At 37.9% G+C, this 20393-nt stretch overlaps 1 protein-coding gene across 2 annotated transcripts in view; it reads right to left on the minus strand.

Moving 5' to 3' along the window:
• Positions 1–20393, minus strand: part of LOC125129319 (uncharacterized) — a 94152-nt gene that overhangs the window by 24872 nt on the left and 48887 nt on the right. Inside the window, exons 7-12 of one of the 2 annotated variants that reach the window (XM_047783913.1) lie at positions 15236–15387; positions 7405–7483; positions 4769–4844; positions 3626–3702; positions 3499–3530; positions 3215–3344 (exon numbers count right to left, since the gene is read on the minus strand). In XM_047783913.1, the coding sequence (XP_047639869.1) occupies positions 3215–3344; positions 3499–3530; positions 3626–3702; positions 4769–4844; positions 7405–7483; positions 15236–15387 (546 nt within the window). Of the gene's footprint in view, positions 1–3214; positions 3345–3498; positions 3531–3625; positions 3703–4768; positions 4845–7404; positions 7502–15235; positions 15388–20393 lie in introns of both variants that reach the window. The other variant, XM_047783912.1, reaches the window with a different exon arrangement.

Here is a 20393-nt window from a genome sequence, read left to right on the forward strand (position 1 = left end):
GAAGGTTCTAATTTCTCCACATCCTCACCAACACTTGTTATTTCCTATTTTTTTTACTATAGCCATCCTAATGGGTGTGAAGTGGTATCTCACTGTGGTTCTGATTTGCATTTTCTTAATACTAATGACACTGAACAACTTCTCGTGTACTTATTTGTTGATGATTTGTATATCTTCTCTGGATAAATGTCTATTCAAGTTATTTGCCCATTTTAAACTGGGTTGTTTATCTTTTGTTGTTGAATTTTAAGGGCTTTTTATACATTCTAGATACTAGATCCTTATCAGATATTCGATTTTCAAATATTTTCTTCCATTTTGTGGGTTACCTTGTCACATATTGATAGTGTCCTTTGATGCACAAAAGTTTCTAATTGGATAATGTCCAATTTATCTACTTCTTTGTTGCTGTGCTTTTGATACCATATCTAAGAAATCTTTGACTATTCTAAGGATGCACAGAATTACACCTCTGTTTTCCTCTAAGAGTTTGATAGCTTTAGCTCTTATACCTAGGTCTTTGGTCCATCTGGAGTTAAATTTTATATACAATGTGTACATTCTTTTGCATCTGGATATCCAGTTGCCTTAGCACCATTTATTAAAGAGACTATTCTTTCCCCAACTGACTGGTCCTCACATCATTAATTATTAGAAAAATGCAAATCAAAACTACAATGAGGTATCATCTCACATCAGTTAGAATGGCCATCGTCAGAAAGTCAGATACAGCACTTCTCTAATAATTAGTGATGTTAAGCATCTTTCCATGTGCTTTTTGGCATCTGGAGAAGACTTGTTTTTGACTGTCATTGTCAATGTTGGCACATTGTTGTTTTTAATACCTAAGAGCTTATGATCATAAAATGAAGCTCCCTGTGGTATTTCAAAGATCATCTCATGCTGTGTATCTGCTTTTAGGTCCATTTTTGGCAAGAAATGGTTCGGCAGCTCTCAGAGAAATGAGCATTCGAATTCTCTGAGTATGGAAATAGATAAATTCACAACCAGCTTGATAACGAAATAGAAGGATTGGTGCATGGTGATAAAACATTTTTTTGTGTGTGTGTGTGTGTGGAGTGAAAATTGTAAGCCAATATATCTGAGACATATTCTTAAAATATTTTCTTGGAAAGATGTTCATGGGTCAGCAGTGTACATCATAACACTTTCCAGGCATGTGAATACGGATTCTCAAGTGTGAATTTATGGGACACTGTGCATAACATCAGGAAATAATCTGCAAGTAATTATCACACATAAAAGACCTCTTATTGCAAAAGTGCCAGTTACACAGAGGAGAATTACTCATACTATCCTGCAACTGCCCACTCCACTCTCTATGTTAGAGAACTGGCACTCAGATGCTGGGAACATTTAAGAGCAAAAGTTTCTCTACTTTCTTCATCTACCAGTTATTGTGGTCTGTACAGGCTCAGATGCCTGACAGTCGGTGCTGGCTGATGTCAGAACAACACTTCGTTCCTGCGAAGCCTCTATGCTCAATTCCTGGGGTGTGTGCGCATCATGAAGCTGGCTTCCAAGGATTAATTCAAGAAGTGGAGGCTGGGATGCAGACAGTTCCAGTGTGGCCCCCTCTGCATTCTGTTAGTCTAAACATGTGGAAAGGGCTGACCCAGCAAGGTGTAAGGAAGTCACTGCCTTTCTTGGTGGGGGTGTGGCCAGTTCTCTTATAAACCAGCTTGTTGGAATGGGTGTTAGAAGGTAATTCTCCCTGCATTTGCCATTGTCTGCATGGTCCAGTCCTTCTGAATCAAGGCATTTACAAAATGTTTGTATAAGGAAATGGGCCAGCACAGTCAGGCCTAGCTAGTCATCTATTTCTCTCTCTGTGTCCCAGGAAGTAAAGATAAAGACCTTTCCTCCCCTTCCCTGGAGAAGACCTGCTTACATTCCAGAATAATGATGGCTTCTCTCTGTCTGTCTCTCGCTGTTTTTCTTCCTCTGGAAGGAAGAATGGGCAACCCTATACAAGTCCAGAGTTTCCTAACTTGGGGGTTTCTTTCCCTTAGCACCCCCACCCACATGTGTAGGTGCTGGGCCTTGGGGAACCAAGGCAGGATGCTGCTCTGGCTGCTGCGTCTGCTCTGAGCAGTAACAGGCTTGGTCCTGGACTGTGCTCTCATGTTCCTGCAGGTGGAGTAAAATGAGGTCCTTCAGTGTCTCACTTAACAGTGGGATGCCTTTGAGGCCACACTTGGAAACACAACCTGCTATATTCACTAAGGGAACAGAGCTCCAGCCTTGGCAGCAGGGGCCCCAGAGAGCAGGATATGAGGTAACTTTTGGCTGATCTAAGTAGAAAGTGATCCCAAACGGGAACCAATAGGTAAGAGCAATGTCTATGGAACAGACTAATTTTGGAAAAAGAAGCTTCTAGAACTTATTCTTAGACTCCCACATATTTTCCCAGATGAGAAAGGTGGATTATCCTGTGACCTCACATTCTTAGGAAATGCGATGGGTTAGTATCTCCAGTAAAGTTAAATTCATAGATGAAACGGGCAAATTTTGTTTAAATAGCAAAGGTCAAAATTTCAAGACGAGCTGGATGTTTGGGTTTATAGTCAAAAGTCTACCATTATCAGTTTATTCCTTCTTCACTAATTCTTATGGTCATGGCTTCATGACACACTGATGTTAAATATCAAAGCCAGTTTTTCTTTGCCTTGTTTTTCCTTTGTGCTTTTATTACGACACTAGTTGCAAAAAAACATTATTAGAATTGCTATATGCGTTTGTCTTCGTTATCAGATTATGAATCTCTGGAATTCAGAATAAGGTCTCAGTTATTTCTATGGCCCTCACATTATTTAACGTGGTGTTTTGACATAACAGGCACCTGGTGTTTAGTAGAACCAACCTAATTCCTTAAATAGTGATACCATTCAAAGCTATAGTTCTTTGAAACAGTTTATGTTAATTGCCTATATTTTACTCTTTAAGTAAGTAATACCAAATAGAAGGTTTTTTTGTGGTGTACTGTCTGCGTAATTGCATTGTCTGCCCAAATTTAAAGCCTGTCATTTATTGATCATTTGTATTAATGTGGATCATGAATTATTTAAATGGTCAAATACTGATATAAAGCCATCTGAAAAATAAGAAGCAAAACTTAAACTGGGTCTAAAAGTCTGCTTTCCTCTAGCTCCCAAAAGTGCCACAGAACCACATTTTGCCCAATGATTTTTACCGTATTTGTCTGTCTTCTTTCCAACTGCATCAACTGTGCCATCTGGATGCAGACGGACAAATCCACCAGTCAGCCTGTTGTAGAACTGAAGCGTGTTTCCTTTCACAAACTTCCAGCTTTCTGCAGCCCACTAAATATAAATACACAAAGAAAAATGAGAAAAATACACCAGCAATATGAGAAGATAAAGAGAAGAAATTACTAAACATCATTTTTAACATATCAAACAGATATTTGAAAGCTGTTTTGTATCAAGTAATTTAAAGCCACAAGTAAAGTCTTACTGTTTCATTTCTCTTAACTTCCAGCTTCTGCCCTGAGGATATAAATGAAAGAAGACGGTTACTTTCAGCAGTGTCATGCCTTCCTCAATCATAAAACGGAATTTTCCAGGAAATGCGGAGCACTCACTTGCAGAGGTGATACTGTTAGCCCTGCCATACAGCTCTCTGACAATGCTGCCATCGTCTTCCCCTTGATCCAGCCATCTGTGGGAAGAAAAGTGCACCAAGGAGTTCCCGCTGTGGTGCAGTGGAAATGAACCCGACTCGTATCCATGAGGACACAAATTCGATCCCTTGTCTTGCTTAGTGGGTCAAGGATCCAGCATTGCTGTGGCTGTGGTGTAGGCCGGAGCTGTTACTCTGATTCGACCCCTAGCCTGGAAACTTCCATATGATGCAGATGCGGCCCTACAAAGAAAAAAAAGAAAAAGAAAAGTGTATCAAGTATGTTCTGAATTTATACTTACACTAACCACTGGCAATTATCTAGCCAAGTCAGAAATAATGAATAATGGGAATTAGAAAGAGCCATAGATACTTAATTGGTAAAAGTAGACTAGAAATTAGAAAAGGAAATGAAAAAGATGATCATGAGCGTGCAAGGGAGGTGGGAGAAGCTGTTATCAAGTAAGGATGAAATGTGTTTTTCCTTATTCTCAAGTGAATCACTCAATCAGCCTGCCAAGGTCAGAGATTTTATATCCACTGAATTAATCATTTTATCCACCAACTACAGTTCAACCTATAGTCAATTGTTTCACAAATGACAATTATTGGTTCCATGGGAAAAGAGGCAGGAGAGTGTTGAAAGAAAGAGAAAATCTATCACTAGCATTGGGAAGAGAACCCAAAAATCAAGTCCTAGTGACAGTGGGTCAGCAATGTCGCAATCATATAAAAAGGCACATACAACATTTATTTTGTACAATTACTATTTTTGAAGCTATTTGGGACTCAGTCCAAAGGGAATAAGTTTTCTTGCCAGAGGCTTTCAATCTCCTTATTGATGTATAAGGAGAAGTTATACTTTTTAAATCTACATTAGTTTATGAAAAAAAATTTTAATTTGTATCATCAGGAATGATGATGAACATAATGGATATCTTTCTAAATAGAAGAAGCAATCCCTAAAATTAATGTTTAAAAAGTTACCCAATAAAGTATTAATGACCAGGAATAATGGAATAAGCCATCTATTTCTCCAAAATATATGAACTTAGAACTGACTAATATGAAACCAATTTGTTCAATGCAAAGCACATCTACAAACCTGTGGCAGAAAAAGGTGTATTCGTGGCTCACTATGGGATCCTTGATTACAACTTCATCAAGAAACCATCCATTTCCTAAACACAAATCACAAAAAGAAAAGCATGATGTGTATATGCATAGGCCAGGTATTACTGGAAGTTTTGGAAAAAGAGTCTCTGGATTCCAAATCTTTAAAGGCCTCATGCACCTTTAGGCTTTAAAACTTCAAATAAAGCAAAATACAAGAAAAGTAAACTGTAAGAGGCATTTAAAAATATTTCTTATACATGGAACAAAAGTATAGCATATTCAAGGCTTTGTGTATTATATCATACACTTGAACATGATTATCCAAACAGTGAAAAGAGAAAAATTTTGCAATTGCTCCATTTTATAAACTGCATTTATAATCCTAGATCTGAGGTCTTCTGAAGAATATATATCTGATGAGTTAGTATCACTGTTGGTTTCCAAAACACATCCACATAGAACATTATTAATGCCAAATTTGGACCAAGTCTATATTAATATATAGATGGATCGATAGATACACACACACACACACACACACACACACACACTTATACAAGCTAGAAGAACAGTCATTCAGAAACTCTGTCCAAGCACACAGAAAATGAGCTGGTTGACATGAAGCTAATAATCTCTTTTAAGTATTTAATTTTATTAAGTTGCAAACTGGAGTTAGTTAAAATACAATTTAATTTTATTTATAGATAAAGTGGAATCTTTTAACTAGTCATCATAGTTTTATCTACATAAAGAGCCAGATCGAAATATATCCTCCTTTAATTAAAGGTGCCAACTTGATGGTTAATACTTACCAGTTACAAGCTCTAACAGACCCCACAAGCGCCGTTACTGCCAGGTCTCTGCTTGCTCTTGGACTTGGTCCCTCACCACACTCCCATCATGAGCCAAGCCAACCTCCTCGCACCTGCCCTGGACCCTCAGCTCTCCAGCCTTAGCACCCATCAGAACTGGGCCCTATACCAAGTTCCTGACTCAGGAGGCCTGGCCTAGGCACCCAAGGTGACCAGCTGGTGCCAGCTTGCCCCAGAGAGAGGAGCTTCCCAGAGTGCAGGGTTTCCAGCACTAAAACCAGGACAGCCTCGGGCAAACCAGAGTGCCTGGTCATCCTAGAAGAGCCCCCAGGAATTACCTGTTTAACCAGATCCCAGGCAATGCCGGGATACCTTTGAGTACCTGCACGCACATTTATCAGTTCTCCTGGAGAAGTCAGACTCCATGGAATATGCATTGTGCCAGCAACTGCAAGAATTCTCAGAAGTAATGCAAATTCTTTTTTATTTGAACATTTAGGGTAGGGCAAAATGAGAAACGTTAACTGTCAAATTTAAATATTGTCTTAGTCCACTTGGGCTGCTCTAACAAAATACCACACACTGAGTAGCTGATAAACAATAGAAAACTATTTCCATATTTACCACAGAAAATACCCAGTACAGCACTTTATACACAGTAGGTCCACCAAAAATATTTACAAAATTGAACAAGTTGGCATGTGCGTGTTAGCTGGGCACATTAACACGTGCTTTCAGTGTTGTACCAGAGCATTCGCTATCTAGCAAGCCTGCCTGAGAGCCATCTGACTCCCTGCAGAAGCAGACAATACCTGACTTAGCATTTACCGTAGATCATAAGCTGACTCTCAAAAGTAGTTGTCAACTGACAGACAACGAAGATGCAAAAGATTTGGGTCTGATCAAAATAGAAATGAATTTTGTCCAAGAGAGAAAATAACCTCAAAGGTACATTTTTATTATCTTAGGATATTAGCTGTATTTTTTAATTTAACTCTTCAATCTTATTTATCATTCTTTTTGTTTTCACTGATTATAAGTATATATTTTTCACTTGTGTGTAACCTCCTTTGAAGTAGCTTTGTCACTCAGCTAATTCCTCACTAATTATTTAAACACAAATCCGCTTTCTCTTGGTTTGAGAACTTTGTTCTTAACACTGTGAAAGTTACATGTTGACACTTTTACATAAAAGAGTTTGTCATGTCTGATGCTTTTTAAAAATGTTTCGTGGTATGTGCACTTTACTTCTCCTGTCTTGTATTAAAGGATTTTATCTTTTGGCGATTAATCTTATGGTGATCTTACACAGTGGCAGAAAATGAAGATCTCACAAAAATGATGGGAAAACTGAGGAAGAAGCAGCAACAAGATGGCAGCAGAAAACTCAGCTGAGCCAGGACACGGCAGAAAACATAGCAAGGCTGCCAGAAGAGTTCCTAAGGTGCCACTATTGGCATCATTAACACTTCATGGATGGTCACTACCACTGGGCACTGCCACCGTGTCCACCAGCAGGATGCTGGAACACTGCCACATGCCACCGAATATAAATTCCAAATCTCTCCAATTTTTATGCCTACATAATTTTGAAGAAAAAATACATCTAGTTAAAATTTAAAGGTTATTTGGGACAATATTTTAATTTTGTTAAATTATTAGATATTTATCTAATACGTAAATTAATTAGACAGTTAATACTCAGAGATCAGTTTATCACAAGTTTTCCACAATGATTTTCTAGATTTGTACAGGGTTTTACATGAACAGAGTGGAATGAGCCCTTGCATGTCTCCCTACAGAAGACTCTTACCTGGTCCAAGCCCATCATGTCCTATGACAATCTTGTATAAGCCCCCAAGGTACACGGCTTCAAGAGAGAAGGTGTCGGTCTGTAACAGATCAAAGAACTATTACCAGTTCCAGACTATGCGTCTGATTTCTAATAAGGTATAAACAAAGATAAGCTAAAAATGACTGTGAAAGGAATTATGTTCATTCAATAAATACACAATCTGTATATAAAAATTAATTTATAGAACATAATAACAAGTTCTCTAACTCTTCTTGCTTTTGAATTTTTCATTATGAAAGCTTTTAAGTTTGACTCTCCAAAAATGTTTTCAAATAATGATATTATAAATGTAATCAGTATAAAATACACTAGAAGTTTCTATTCATTTGAATACAACAAATTCTTATCTGTCCTGAATGGAATTTTTTAGCAATTTTTGCCGGCCATTCACAAAAATGTTTCTAAGTTAACTGTAGAATACTGATGCAAAAACTAGTGAAAATTTATATCATTTATCTGAGATCTGATGCACTGCTATAATCAAAATTCTGCATGTTTGTGCTCTAATAGTTTGTGTATTCAGAATATGGGTAAAAGTGAGGAGCCCAGAATTCTTTGATAAAATTTATGAAAATGATACAAGTTAAAGTTCAAGAAAAATATACACTGTAGCATAGCAGTTGAAAAAATAATTTAAAAACAAAAAATAACTTTTGCATTTATGCAGAATCATAATTCTGAAATATTTTCATATATTTTATCCTTAAAAGTCACTCACTGAGAAAAAAACATATCCACTCCACAGATAAGAACAGTGAGGCACAGAACCAATATTTGAGCTCAGTCCCTCTGATATGTAATAGCAGTACCTTCTTTTGCAATCACTCTGCCTCTGCACAAGTGGACTATAAAATTATAAACAACATAAAAAGCCATTAGCATTTATTTACAAAAATTAAAAATACTGTCAATGTCTGGTAAAGGTTAATGAATAACACTGCTGTCCCTTTATTCTTGGAAGAGATCGAGAAAAGGTGAACTTTCTACACAGTAGCAGAAACTACTAGCAAAGAAAATTATGAGTTGTAATATTAATGATGATTGATGTAGAGAATGCTAAGAAAAAGAGAGGAAACATATAATGAAAATATGCTGACATAGTCACTTAAAGACTATTTGGGTCATCAAAAAAAGCTGAGGTAACTAAAATATAACAAGTCCTATATGATTTATTAGGTTTTTAAAGTTAAGTATTACATATTAATGTCTGCAATAGTAAAAATGATGTAATACAGTCAGTTTCTACATTCAACAACGAAAGCTGTTATACAGCCAAGCCTTGAACAATACAGGTTTGAACTTCAGGGTCCATTACACACGGATTTTTTTTCCAATAAACACATACTATAGGGCTACACAATCCGTGTAGTTGGATGAATCCTCAGATGCAGAACCATGGAGATGGGGGACCAACTGTAAAGCTAAATTCAGATTTTCAACTGTATGGGGTCAATGCCCTTAACCTGTTAGTTGTTCCTGGTTAACTGTTCTCATTTAACAATATAAAGGTAGGTGTAAAAGTCAGACAACTGGGAACAACTTCAGTAAGAGGGTGGATAGGGAGAACTGAGCCCTGGCTTCCTCATGGAGATTATCATTTTAACTACAGCACATGGACTGTGAAAACTCTACACACCAGATAAGAAGCTTCAACACCCAGTCCAGTGCCTAATGAAAATGGAACTCCACCAAAAGAGGTAAGAGAGTGTGATTTTTTTCCATGCCCGTGCCTCTCCCCCTACTTGGCTACTGCAGCACAGTGGGGAGGAAACATACCACACCTTGATCATCTCTTGGGACACAAACAAAAAGGAGACCAGGCATACACAGTTCTGAGTCCTCTGGTGACCACCCAGGGGACTGATTTCTCCCTCACATAACTCAGAGTACTGATAGTCATGGCAGCATAGTTGGAAACCAACAAAAACAGAAGACAGTTCTGTGCATGTTACAGCTACAGTGATTCTGCAGTACAGCAGGCAGACATGATGGGGCGGCAGGGGAGCAACGTGCAAGAGATTATGGGAACTGCAGAAGGAACAGGAATGAGCAATTTATGGAAATTGAAACACTTAAAAGCACATATAAAAGCTCAGAGAAGACACATAGCCAGAAACAGTTTGAGAGACCCCAGAAACTCTAACCAGGCTCACTGAGTCAGTCCTTTAAGACTGGGTGAGACAGTCATTTTTTCAAATGCCCAAATCTCAACAAAAGATCATAAGGCATATAAAGAAAGACTGAAACATCAAAGGAATAAAATAAAATTCCAGAAGCCACGCTAAAGAAATGTAGACATCTGAACTTTGTGATAAAAAAAAATTTAAATAACTGTATTAAAGTATGTTTAATAAGCTGAAATATAAGACAGAAAGTAAACTAAACAAAATCAGGAAACTGATGCAAGAATGAAATGAGAATATCAACAAAAAGAAATAATGGGAAAAACACTAAACAGAAATTATGGAGCTGACTAATTACAGTAACTGAATTGAAAAATTCAGTAGATGGCTGTAGAAGGCAAAAGGAATAAAGGAAACTTGAAAACAGCTCATCTTAAATCATCAAAAATTGGAGGAAAAAAACAAAATGAAGAAAAATAAAGAGACCCTAAGGGACTTATGGAATACCCTCAAATGGATCAGCACTGTGGTAGTCACAGAAAGAAGAGAGAACAGAGTTTTTAATGGTCATAACAAATTCAAGATCAATGAACTTGAACTAAGATAAACCTAAAGAGCCCCAAACCAAGACACATTATAATCAAACTGTCAAAAGTCAAAGACAGAGAGAATCTTGAAAGCAGCAAGGGAAAAGTGACTTATCATCTACCAGTGAGCTTCTATGAGTTTATAAGTGGATTGCTGAGCAGAAATAATGCAAGGCTATAAGGTAATGGGATAATATATTCAAACCACTAGAAGAAAAGCCTGTTAACCATGAATTCTATATCAGATGTAAATGTCCTTCAAAAATGAAGGAGAGGAGTTCCCATCGCGGCACAGCAGAAACAAATCCGACTAGGAACCATGAGATTTCGGGTTTGATCCCTGGCCTTGGTCAGGGAGTGAAGGATCTGGCATTGCTTTGAGCTATGGTGTAGATTGCAGATGTGGCTTGGATCTGGCATTGCTGTGGCTGTGGCACAGACCAGCAGCTACATCTCTGATTAGACCCCCAGCTTGGGAACCTCCATGTGCCACAGGTGAGGCCCTAAAAGGACCAAAAAAAAATTTTTTTTTAAAGAAGAAGAAGGAGAAATTAAGAACTTTCCCAGATAGAGTTCCTGTCATGGCTCAGTGGTTAACGAATCCAACTAGGAACCATAAGGTTGCAGGTTTGATCCCTGGCCTCATTCAGTGAGTTAAGGATCCTGCGTTGCCATGAGCTGTTGTGTAGGTTGCAGACTTGGCTTGGATCCTGCATTGCTGTGGCTCTGGCATAGGCTGGTGGCTACAGCTCCAATTGGACCCCTAGCTTGGGAACCTCCATATGCTGTGAGTGCAGCCCTAGAAAAGACACACACACACACACATACACACACACACACACACACAAACTTTCCCAGATAAAACAAAAGCTGAGGGAGTTCATTACTAGTAGATTGCCCCATAAGGTGTGCCAAAGGGAGTCCATCAACTTGAAAAAAAAAAAAAAAGATAGTAAATAGCAACACAAAGCTGCATGAATTGGAGAAAATATTTGCAAACCAAATATGTGATGAGATTAATATCTACAATATGTAAAGAACTCCTACAACTCAACAACAAGTAAACAAAGTTGATTTTAAAATAGCAAAAGATGGAGATGGGATTAAGATAGTGGAATAGAAGGACTGGAGCTCAACTTCTCTCCTAAAAACAACAAAATTCACAACTAAAGACTGAGCAATCTCCACCCAAATGGACTGGAAACCCATACCCTACTCCAGAAGAAAAAGAGGAGGCCACATCAAGACGTAGGAGGGGTGATTTTGTGATATAAACAACCCCATACCTCCCGGGTGGGAAGCTCCACAGACTGAAAACTAACTGGTTCACAGAGACTCACCTACAGGAGTGAGAGTTCTGAGCCCCACATAAAACCCTCACATGCTGGGATCTGTCACTGGGAGAAAGAGCCCCTGGAGCATCTGGCATTGAAGGCCAGCGGGGTTGTGCGCAGGAGCTCCACGGGACTGGGGGAAATGGAGACCCCATTCTTAAAAGGCACACACAGACTTTCACATGCACTAGGTCCCAGGGCAGAGCGAGGTCTCCACAGGAACCTAGGTCAAACCTGACTGGAGTTCTTGGAGGACATCCTGGGAAAACAGGGGTGAATGTAGCTTGCTGGGAGGGAAGGACTTTGAAGGCAAAGCTCTCGGGAATATTCAGCAGTTTCCTTTCTCTGGAGGTGGCCATTTTGGGAAAATCTGGCCCCACCTGTCAGCGCTGAGAAGCCCCAGGGCAAACAACAATCCAGGTGGGATCACAGCTCCACCCCTCAGTAAAGAGCCTCAGGCACACAGCTGCCCCTAACCCCATCCAGAGACTAAGCCCCACCCACCAGAGGGATTAGAATCGGCTCCACCTACCAGTGGGCAGGCATCAGTCCCTCCCATCAGGAAGCCTAAAGCAAGCCCCCATACCGACTTCAGCCACAAGGGGGGGCAGACACCAGAAGTAAGAGAGACTACAGCTCTATTATCTGTAAAACGTCACCACACCAAAAACCTATAAAAATGAAAAGACAGAGGACTATAACTCAGATGAGGGGGAAAGGAAAAACCCCAGAAAATCAGCTAAGCAATGACGAAACTCTCAGTCTCCAGGAAAAAGACTTTAGACTGTTGATGCTGAAGATGATGCAAGACATTGGAAATAAACTGGAGGCAAAGATGGATAACTTACAGGAAACACTGACCAAAGAGATACAAGATATAAAACTTAAATAAGAAGAGATGCAAAATACAATAACGGAAATAAAAAATGCACTAGAAGCAGCTAACAGCAGAATACAGGAGGCAGAAGAACAAATAAGCAAGGTGGAGGACAGATTAGAAGAAATTACAGATGCAGAACAGAAAAGAGAAAAAAGATTAAAAAAAAATGAAGAGAGTCTCAGAGAATTCTGGGACAATGTTAAAGGCACCAACATCCGTATTATAGGGGTGCCAGAAGGAGAAGAGGGCGGGAGGGGACAGAAAAAGTATTCCAAGAGATAATAGCTGAAAACTTCCCTAACATGGGAAAGGAACCACTCACTCAAAACCAGGAAGCACAACGAGTACCATATAAAATAAACCCAAAGAGGAATACACTGAGACACATATTAATCAAACTGACCAAAATTAAAGACAAAGAGAAAATCTTGAAAGCAGCTAGGGAAAAGAAACAAGTAACATACAAGGGAACCCCAATAAGGTTATCAGCAGATTTTTCAGCAGAAACTCTGCAGGCCAGAAGGGAATGGCATGATATACTTAACACAATGAAAGGAAAAAACCTCCAACCAAGATTACTCTACCCAGCAAGGCTCTCATTCAGATTTGAAGGAGAAATAAAAACCTTCTCAGATAAGCAAAAGCTGAGAGAATTCAGCAACACTAAACCAGCCTTACAACAAATACTAAAGGAACTTCTCTAGGCAAGAAAGAAAAGACAGCAACAGGAAACAAAAATTCCACAAATGACAAGGCTCACCAGTAAAGGTATATATACAGTAAAGATATGAAATCATCCATGCACAATTATACCATCAAAATCAGAAATCATGAGAAGAGGTGGGTACAAATGCGGGACACTGGAGATGAACTTGCAATTAAGAGAACAACAACTTAAAACAATCTCATATACATATAGACTCTTACATCAAAACTTCAGAATAACTGCAAACCAAAAATCTACAATTGATGCACAAACAAGGAATCTCTGGAGAAGAAATATATCTCATAGTAAATAAGTGCATAATCCACCATGAAGGGGGTCATTTGACATCATTCTTGGAATGCTGAAGTCTTACATCTGATTCTGATTTCCTCTCCATCAAAGAATTTATGATAATTATAATTAAACAATGCCACTGTACAATTAAATAATACAGTTCTACAATTGTATTATTAATAACCATTTCTCTCCATGGTACAATGTAAGGTCTATAATGTTTTGTTTATCACATCACCTACAATGGTGTAATTCCTATACTGAAGAATCAATAAGATGTAACAAATTGTGAGGACATATTTATACAGTTACATCATTTTTTAACCAATTTATCCATTTTATATTTTACTTATTTTCAGAGGGCATATTATTTTTGTTATTCTTACCAGTTAAGTTATTCTTTTCATTATGCTATATAAAATATTTAATGGTATATAAGGCTTTCTTCTTTATAAATTTTAGATGCATAATATAACAATTTTAATATAATGCCAATTTTTAAAGAAAAATTGAAATGCAATAGATAAAACTAAGTAGTAAAGATGAAAGTCATAAAAATAGATAAAGTATAGAATAAATTTCCTATTTGTCTCAGCATATTTTCCATTCCACTTCTCCAGAGGGAGTCACTTAATCTGTTTCTTAAGATCCATGATATAATAATCTGTGTGAATTTAATTGTGTTTAAAAGTATGTATTTTATTCTGTAAAATAAAAATAAAATTTCAAAAAAAAGTAAAATAGCAAAAGACTTGACTAAACATTTCTACAAAAACTGTATACAAATGGCCACAAATATATGAAATGATGTCAACATAATTTAACATTAGAGAAATGTAAATCAAAACCATAATGAGAAATTGATGCAACACTGTAAATCAAGTATACTTTAACTTTTAAAAATAAATAAATAAAATTTTTAAAAAACACAATGAGATATCACCTCATACCCATTAGGATCCTAAAAAGAGAAAACAAGTGTTTCCAAAGATATGAGAAAATTGGAACCCTTGTGCACTGTTGGTGGGACTGTAAAACAGTGCAATCACTATGGAAAATAGTATACTAGTTTCTTGAAATATTAAAAATAGAACTTCCCTATGATCCAGCATTCCTGCCTCTGAGTATATATTCAAAAGGATTGAATGGAGGGTACCAAGATATTTGTACATCCACTGCATTATTCACAACAGTCAAAATTTTGAAACAACAAACTATCCATTAATGGGTGAATGAATAAAGAAAACATGGTATATACACACAATGGAAGGTTATTCAGTCTTATAAAGGAAGGAAATCCTGTAATATTCCACAACATGAATTAACCTTGAGGCATTATGCTAAGTGAAGTAAGTCAGCTCACAAAAAGACAATCATTGCATGATTTCAATTATATATCTAAAGGAGTCAAATTCAGAGAGACAGAAAGTAGAATGGTTGTTATTAGGGGAAGAAAGGAATGAGGAGCTGTTGTTTAATGAGTACAGAGTTTCAGTTTTACGAGGTAAAAATTTTATGGAGATCTGTTGCACAACAAAGTGAATATACTTAACACAACTGAACCATACACTTAAAAGGACAGCTGACCCTTGAACGACATGGGTTTGAACTGCACAGGTGCTTATATTCAGACCTTTTTCAATAGTAAATACTACATTACTCCACAATTCACAGTTAGTTAAATCTCTGGATGTGGATCTGTGGATATGGAGAGATGACTCTAAATTATATGTGGATTTTTGACTGTGGAGGACCAGTGCCTCTAACCCCTAGTTTGTTCAATGACAAGCTATAGTTAAGACGGAAATTTTCTTTTTTACCACCAACTTTTAAAAATCAGACAAAGAATTTTTTTGGTCACTTACTTGTCCCCTTAAGAAATTGAGGGAACTCTTCGATCGAAACAACTGTCTGGATCCTGTATCTCCCTTTTCCCCATAGACAGAAATGTAGACATTTGCTGCTGTTCCAGCATTCCAAAGCTCACCTGTTGCCACATGCACTTCATATACTGTCACTGAAAACAAAAGAAAAATAAGCTTTATATTTCAAGTACTACTCATATGATAGAAAAGTTACAGATATCTAATCCAGAGCTCCTGGTCCAGGTAAGAGGAGGCACACACTCCACTTGGTCTCTCTAACTGAATATAACTATAAAACCTTGACAGGCTGCATGGAGCAGCTCTATATGAAGGCTCTGAAAAGTAAATAGTAGCAGAATTCAGGAATAATATCAAAATGTAAAGGACCAACAAGTGTGAGTGAGCTTACCATTTTTCATCCCCTGGTATCTTGCTGCATGAGCTCAGTGCACGAGGAACCTGGAAGTAGGCACTGTAGCCCAAACAGGGAGCTTAGGAGAAGCCCTCTTTCTTTGTTTTAAGAAGCAGGAAAGGACAGAGTTCCCATCATGGAGCAGTGGTTAATGAATCTGACTAGGAACCAGGGGGTTGCGGGTTCGATCCCTGGCCTTGCTCAGTGGGTTAAGGATCCGGTGTTGCTGTGAGCTGTGGTGTAGGTTGCAGACGTGGCTCGGATCCTGCGTTGCTCTGGTGTAGGCCGGCGGCTACAGCTCCAATTCAACTCCTAGCCTGGGAACCTCCATATGCCATGGGAGCGGCCCTAGAAAAGGCAAAAAAAAAAAAAAAAGCAGGAAAGGAAACTGCTAACACAAGATAACGTGCAGATATTCTGCATCTCTTTCATTTCTCCATTCTCTCACATCCCATGCCAGGGCACAGAAGCAAACAGGAGCCGATATTCTGAGGGAGAAGATCTTTTGTTCTGTTTAGAGGAGCTGGGCTTCAATAAAATAGGGCCAATCTCCACTGCCTTCATTCCTCCCTCTGTCCCACCACTGCTTAGCCCTGGATACAGCAAGACTGAGGAAGTGCACAACAAAACAGAAAAACCAAAGGACCAGTTAACCCGCCAAACACAGGAGCCAGGGAACTGAAAAGAACCAAAGACCTTACAAGAGGGAAGAAAAAGAGATCCATAAATTTGTTTATGAACTCCTGGGCTCACTCCTAAACCGAAGACACATGATCTGATCCCATTCAGAATACCAAAGACTGAGATCTAAAATAGCAGACATACATGGGACAGATCTGAATAGCACTGCATAAGCTTTTTAAGTTGAACTGATATGAGAACCACAGCTCAGAGATAACAGGTTGGAATTTGTGCCCTGAAATTAATCAGTGGTCAACTACCTGTTAAAACAAAAATATGAACATTCTCCATAAAATATGAATAGCATCCAATGTCTCAAATAAGAATACACAAATATGTAGGACATAATTCAAAATTATTCAGAAAATGAAGAACCAGGAAAATTTCAATTTATATGGGAAAAGACAATGAAGAGACACCAACTTTGAGATGATATTGAAATGATCTGACAAATCCTTTAGAGTAACTATGATATAAATGTTACCTTAGAAGTTCCCATTGTGGCTCAGTGGGTAACAAATCCTACTAGGAACCACGAGGTTGCAGGTTCGATCCCTGGCCTTGCTCAATGGGTTAGGGATCTAGCATTGCCATGAGCTGTGGTGTAGGTTGCAGACACAGCTCGGATCTGGCATTGCTGTGGCTCTGGCATAGGCCAGCAGCTGCAGCTCCAACTGGACCCCTAGCCTGGGAACCTCCATATGCCACGGGTGCAGCCCTAGAAAAAGACAAAAAAAGACAAATAAATAAATAAATAAATAAATGTTACCTTAAACAATCAAGAACACTCATGAAACGGAAAAATATAAAGTCTCAGCAAAAAAAGAAAGAAAGAAAGCTTAAAGAAGAAGCTAATGGAAATTTTTTACCTAAAAAAACACCATAAGCAAATTTTAAAACCATTGAATAGGATCAGGAGAAAAATAAAGAAGATAGAAGACAGAAGAAAGTATTAGCAAACTTGAAGATAAATAGAAATTACCCAATTTATGGAGTTCCTTGGTGGCTCAGTGGTTTAAAGATCTGGTGTTGTCACTGCCATGGTTCTAGTTACTGCTATAGTATGGGTTTGATCCCCAGCCTGGAAGCTTCCATATACCACAAACCTGGTCAAAAGAAAAAAGAAAAAGAAATTACCCAATCTAACAAGAGAGTATTTTTAATGAACAGAGCCTCAGGGACCAATTAGGCAATAGTTAAAAATCTAATATTCATATTATGCAGTAACTGAAAGAGAAGAGGAAAAGTGGGAAGCTGAAAAAATATTTTAAGAAATAATGACTAAAAACTTCCCAAATTTGGCAAAGACATATGCACACAGATTCAAAAAGCTCAGTAAAGCCTAAACAAAATGAATCCAAAGCAATTCATGTCCAGAGACATCATATTCAAACTTCCAAAAAAAAGTAAAAATATTAAAAAGAGCCAAAGAAAATGGTACCTTACTATAAGGGAATAATGATTCTAATGATAGCGAATTTCTCATTAGAAACCATAGAGACCCAAAAGAAGTGGCACAACAGTTTTTTGGGGGGTTTTTTGTCTTTTGCTTTTTTTTTTGCCTTTTCTAGGGCTGCTCCCACGGCATATGGAGGTTCCTGGGCTAGGGGTCCAATCAGAGCTGCAGCCACCGGCCTACACCACAGCCACAGCAATGCCAGATCCTTTAACCCACTGAGCAAGGCCAGGGATCAAACCTGCAACCTCATAGTTCCTAGTCAGATTCATTAACCACTGAGCCACGACAGGAACTCTGGCACAACAGTTTTAAAGGGCTGAAAGCAAAGAGCTGCCAAGGCAGAATTCTATATCCAGCAAAAACATCCCTCGGGAATAAAGGAAACATAAAAACATTCCGAGGTGAAGGGAAACTAAGGGAATTCCTTGCCAGAAGACCTGCCATAAAAGAATTATTGAATGAAATTTTTCAGAGAGAAGGAAAATGAAACCAGAAGGAAACCTGGAACTCCAAGAATGAAGGAAGAGAACAAAAATGAATATGCAGAGAAACAAATGGAACAAACTGAAACTGGGTTTAGCCATCTCATGGGGCATGGATATGTTAAAGGAGGAGGAGTGATGCCAGCAAAATATCAAACTCCAGTCCACTCCAACCATCCTGTCCAACCTAGAAAGGGAGGAAAAAAACCTGAGAAACAGTTGTAAAGTTTACAATTTAGAGGCAGAGGCTCGCTAAAAGACTGATGCCTAATCATGGGACTATGGAACACTTCCCTGCCCCCCCTCATAGCTCACCACCACATACTAAAGGCTTATTAAGTACAGTCCCTCTTAGCTGGTACATAATGTCCAGCATCTAGAAAAAATTTCCATGTACACCAAAAGACAACAGTTTGAAGAGACAAAGCATCAGCATCAGAAGCAGAAAAAAATGGCAGGGGTGTTGAAATGATAACACTAGGAGTTTAAGACAATTATGATTAATATGCTAAGAACACTAATAGATAATACAGACAAAATGCAAGAAGAGATAGGCAATGTAAACAGAGATATGGAAATCTTAAGAAATAACCAAAAATAAATATGAGATCAAAAACATTGCAACAGAAGCAAAAACTGCCTTTGATGGGCTTATTGGTAGATGCTTCACTGCTAAGCTTTGACAATCCATCAACAGACCCCTCCAAAACTGAAAAGCAAAAGAAGAAAACTAAAAACCAAGGACACTGAACAAGCATAAAAGGTGTAACATACACACAACTGGAAGAGAAAGGAACGAAAGAAATATTTGAAACAGTAATAACTGAAATCTTTCCAAATTAATGTCAGACATCAAACCACAGATTCAGGAAGCTCAGAGAACATCAAGCAGGATAAACATCAAATAAAATGAAAAAAAATCTACATTAGTCATATCATTTCCAAACTAAATAAAATCAAAGATAAATTAAAAATTCTGAAGGAATATGGAAGAAAAAAAAAGTTACCTAGAGAGGAACAAAGACAAGAATTACATCTGACCTCTCAAAAACCATGTCAGCAAGAAGAGTGGAGTGAAATGTTAAATGTATTGAGAGAAAAAAAAAACCCCACCAACCTAGAAGTCTGTACCCTGCAAAATTACCCATCGAAAGTGAAGGAGAAATAAAAATTTTCTTAGACAAACAAAAATTGAGGGAATCTGCTGCCAGTAGACCTGCCTTATAGGAAACATTAAAAGAAGTTCATCAGGGAGAAAGAAAATTATAAATAGGTCAGAAACTCATATCTATAGAAAGAAAGGAAGAGTATCAAAGATACAATAAGTGAAGATACAATTAAAACTTAACCTTTCTTGTTCTTTTTTTTTTTTTTTTTTTTTTGCTTTTAAGGGCCACACCTTGAGCATACGGAAGTTTCAAGGCCAGGGGCCAAATAGGAGCTACAGCTGCCAGCCACAGCCATAGCCACAGCAATGCCAGGTCTGAACTGTGTCTGTGACCTACACCACAGCTCACCAGCTCGCAACAATGCTGGATCCATTACCCACTGAGCAGGGCCAGGGATTGAATCCACATTCTCATAGATACCAGGAGGGTTCATTACCACTGAGCCACAAAGGGAACTCACCTTTCTTGTTCTTAACTGTTTTAACAGTTAAGTTGGTTCAAAAATAATAATAGCAACAATGTATTTGATTATGTATGTTTATGTATATAAGATATATGCTTATATATAAAAGAACTTAATTACAGCAATGATACAAGAAATAAGAGGGGAAGAATAGATGATTTTGTTATAAGGTACTCACATTACTCATAAAGAGGTATAGTATAATTTGAAAGTGGTCTTGGATTAGCTGTAAATGTATATTTTCAAACTCTAGGGCAACCGCTAAATAAAGTTTAAAAAAAAAAAAGGTGCAACCGATATGCTAAAAGAGGAGAGAAATAGAATGATTTTGTCTTTTCTCAAGTGAAAGCACAAAAGGCAGAAAAAGAGTAAAATATAAATATAGGCATAAACAATAAGAGCAATGAAAAGAAAACAGTAGCAAATACAGTATATATTAATCCAACTATATCAATAATCACTTTGAACATCACTGGTCTAAATGAACCAATT

Source organism: Phacochoerus africanus, chromosome 6, assembly GCF_016906955.1.
Source record: "Phacochoerus africanus isolate WHEZ1 chromosome 6, ROS_Pafr_v1, whole genome shotgun sequence".
In the NCBI taxonomy this organism is placed as follows: Eukaryota; Metazoa; Chordata; class Mammalia; order Artiodactyla; family Suidae; genus Phacochoerus; species Phacochoerus africanus.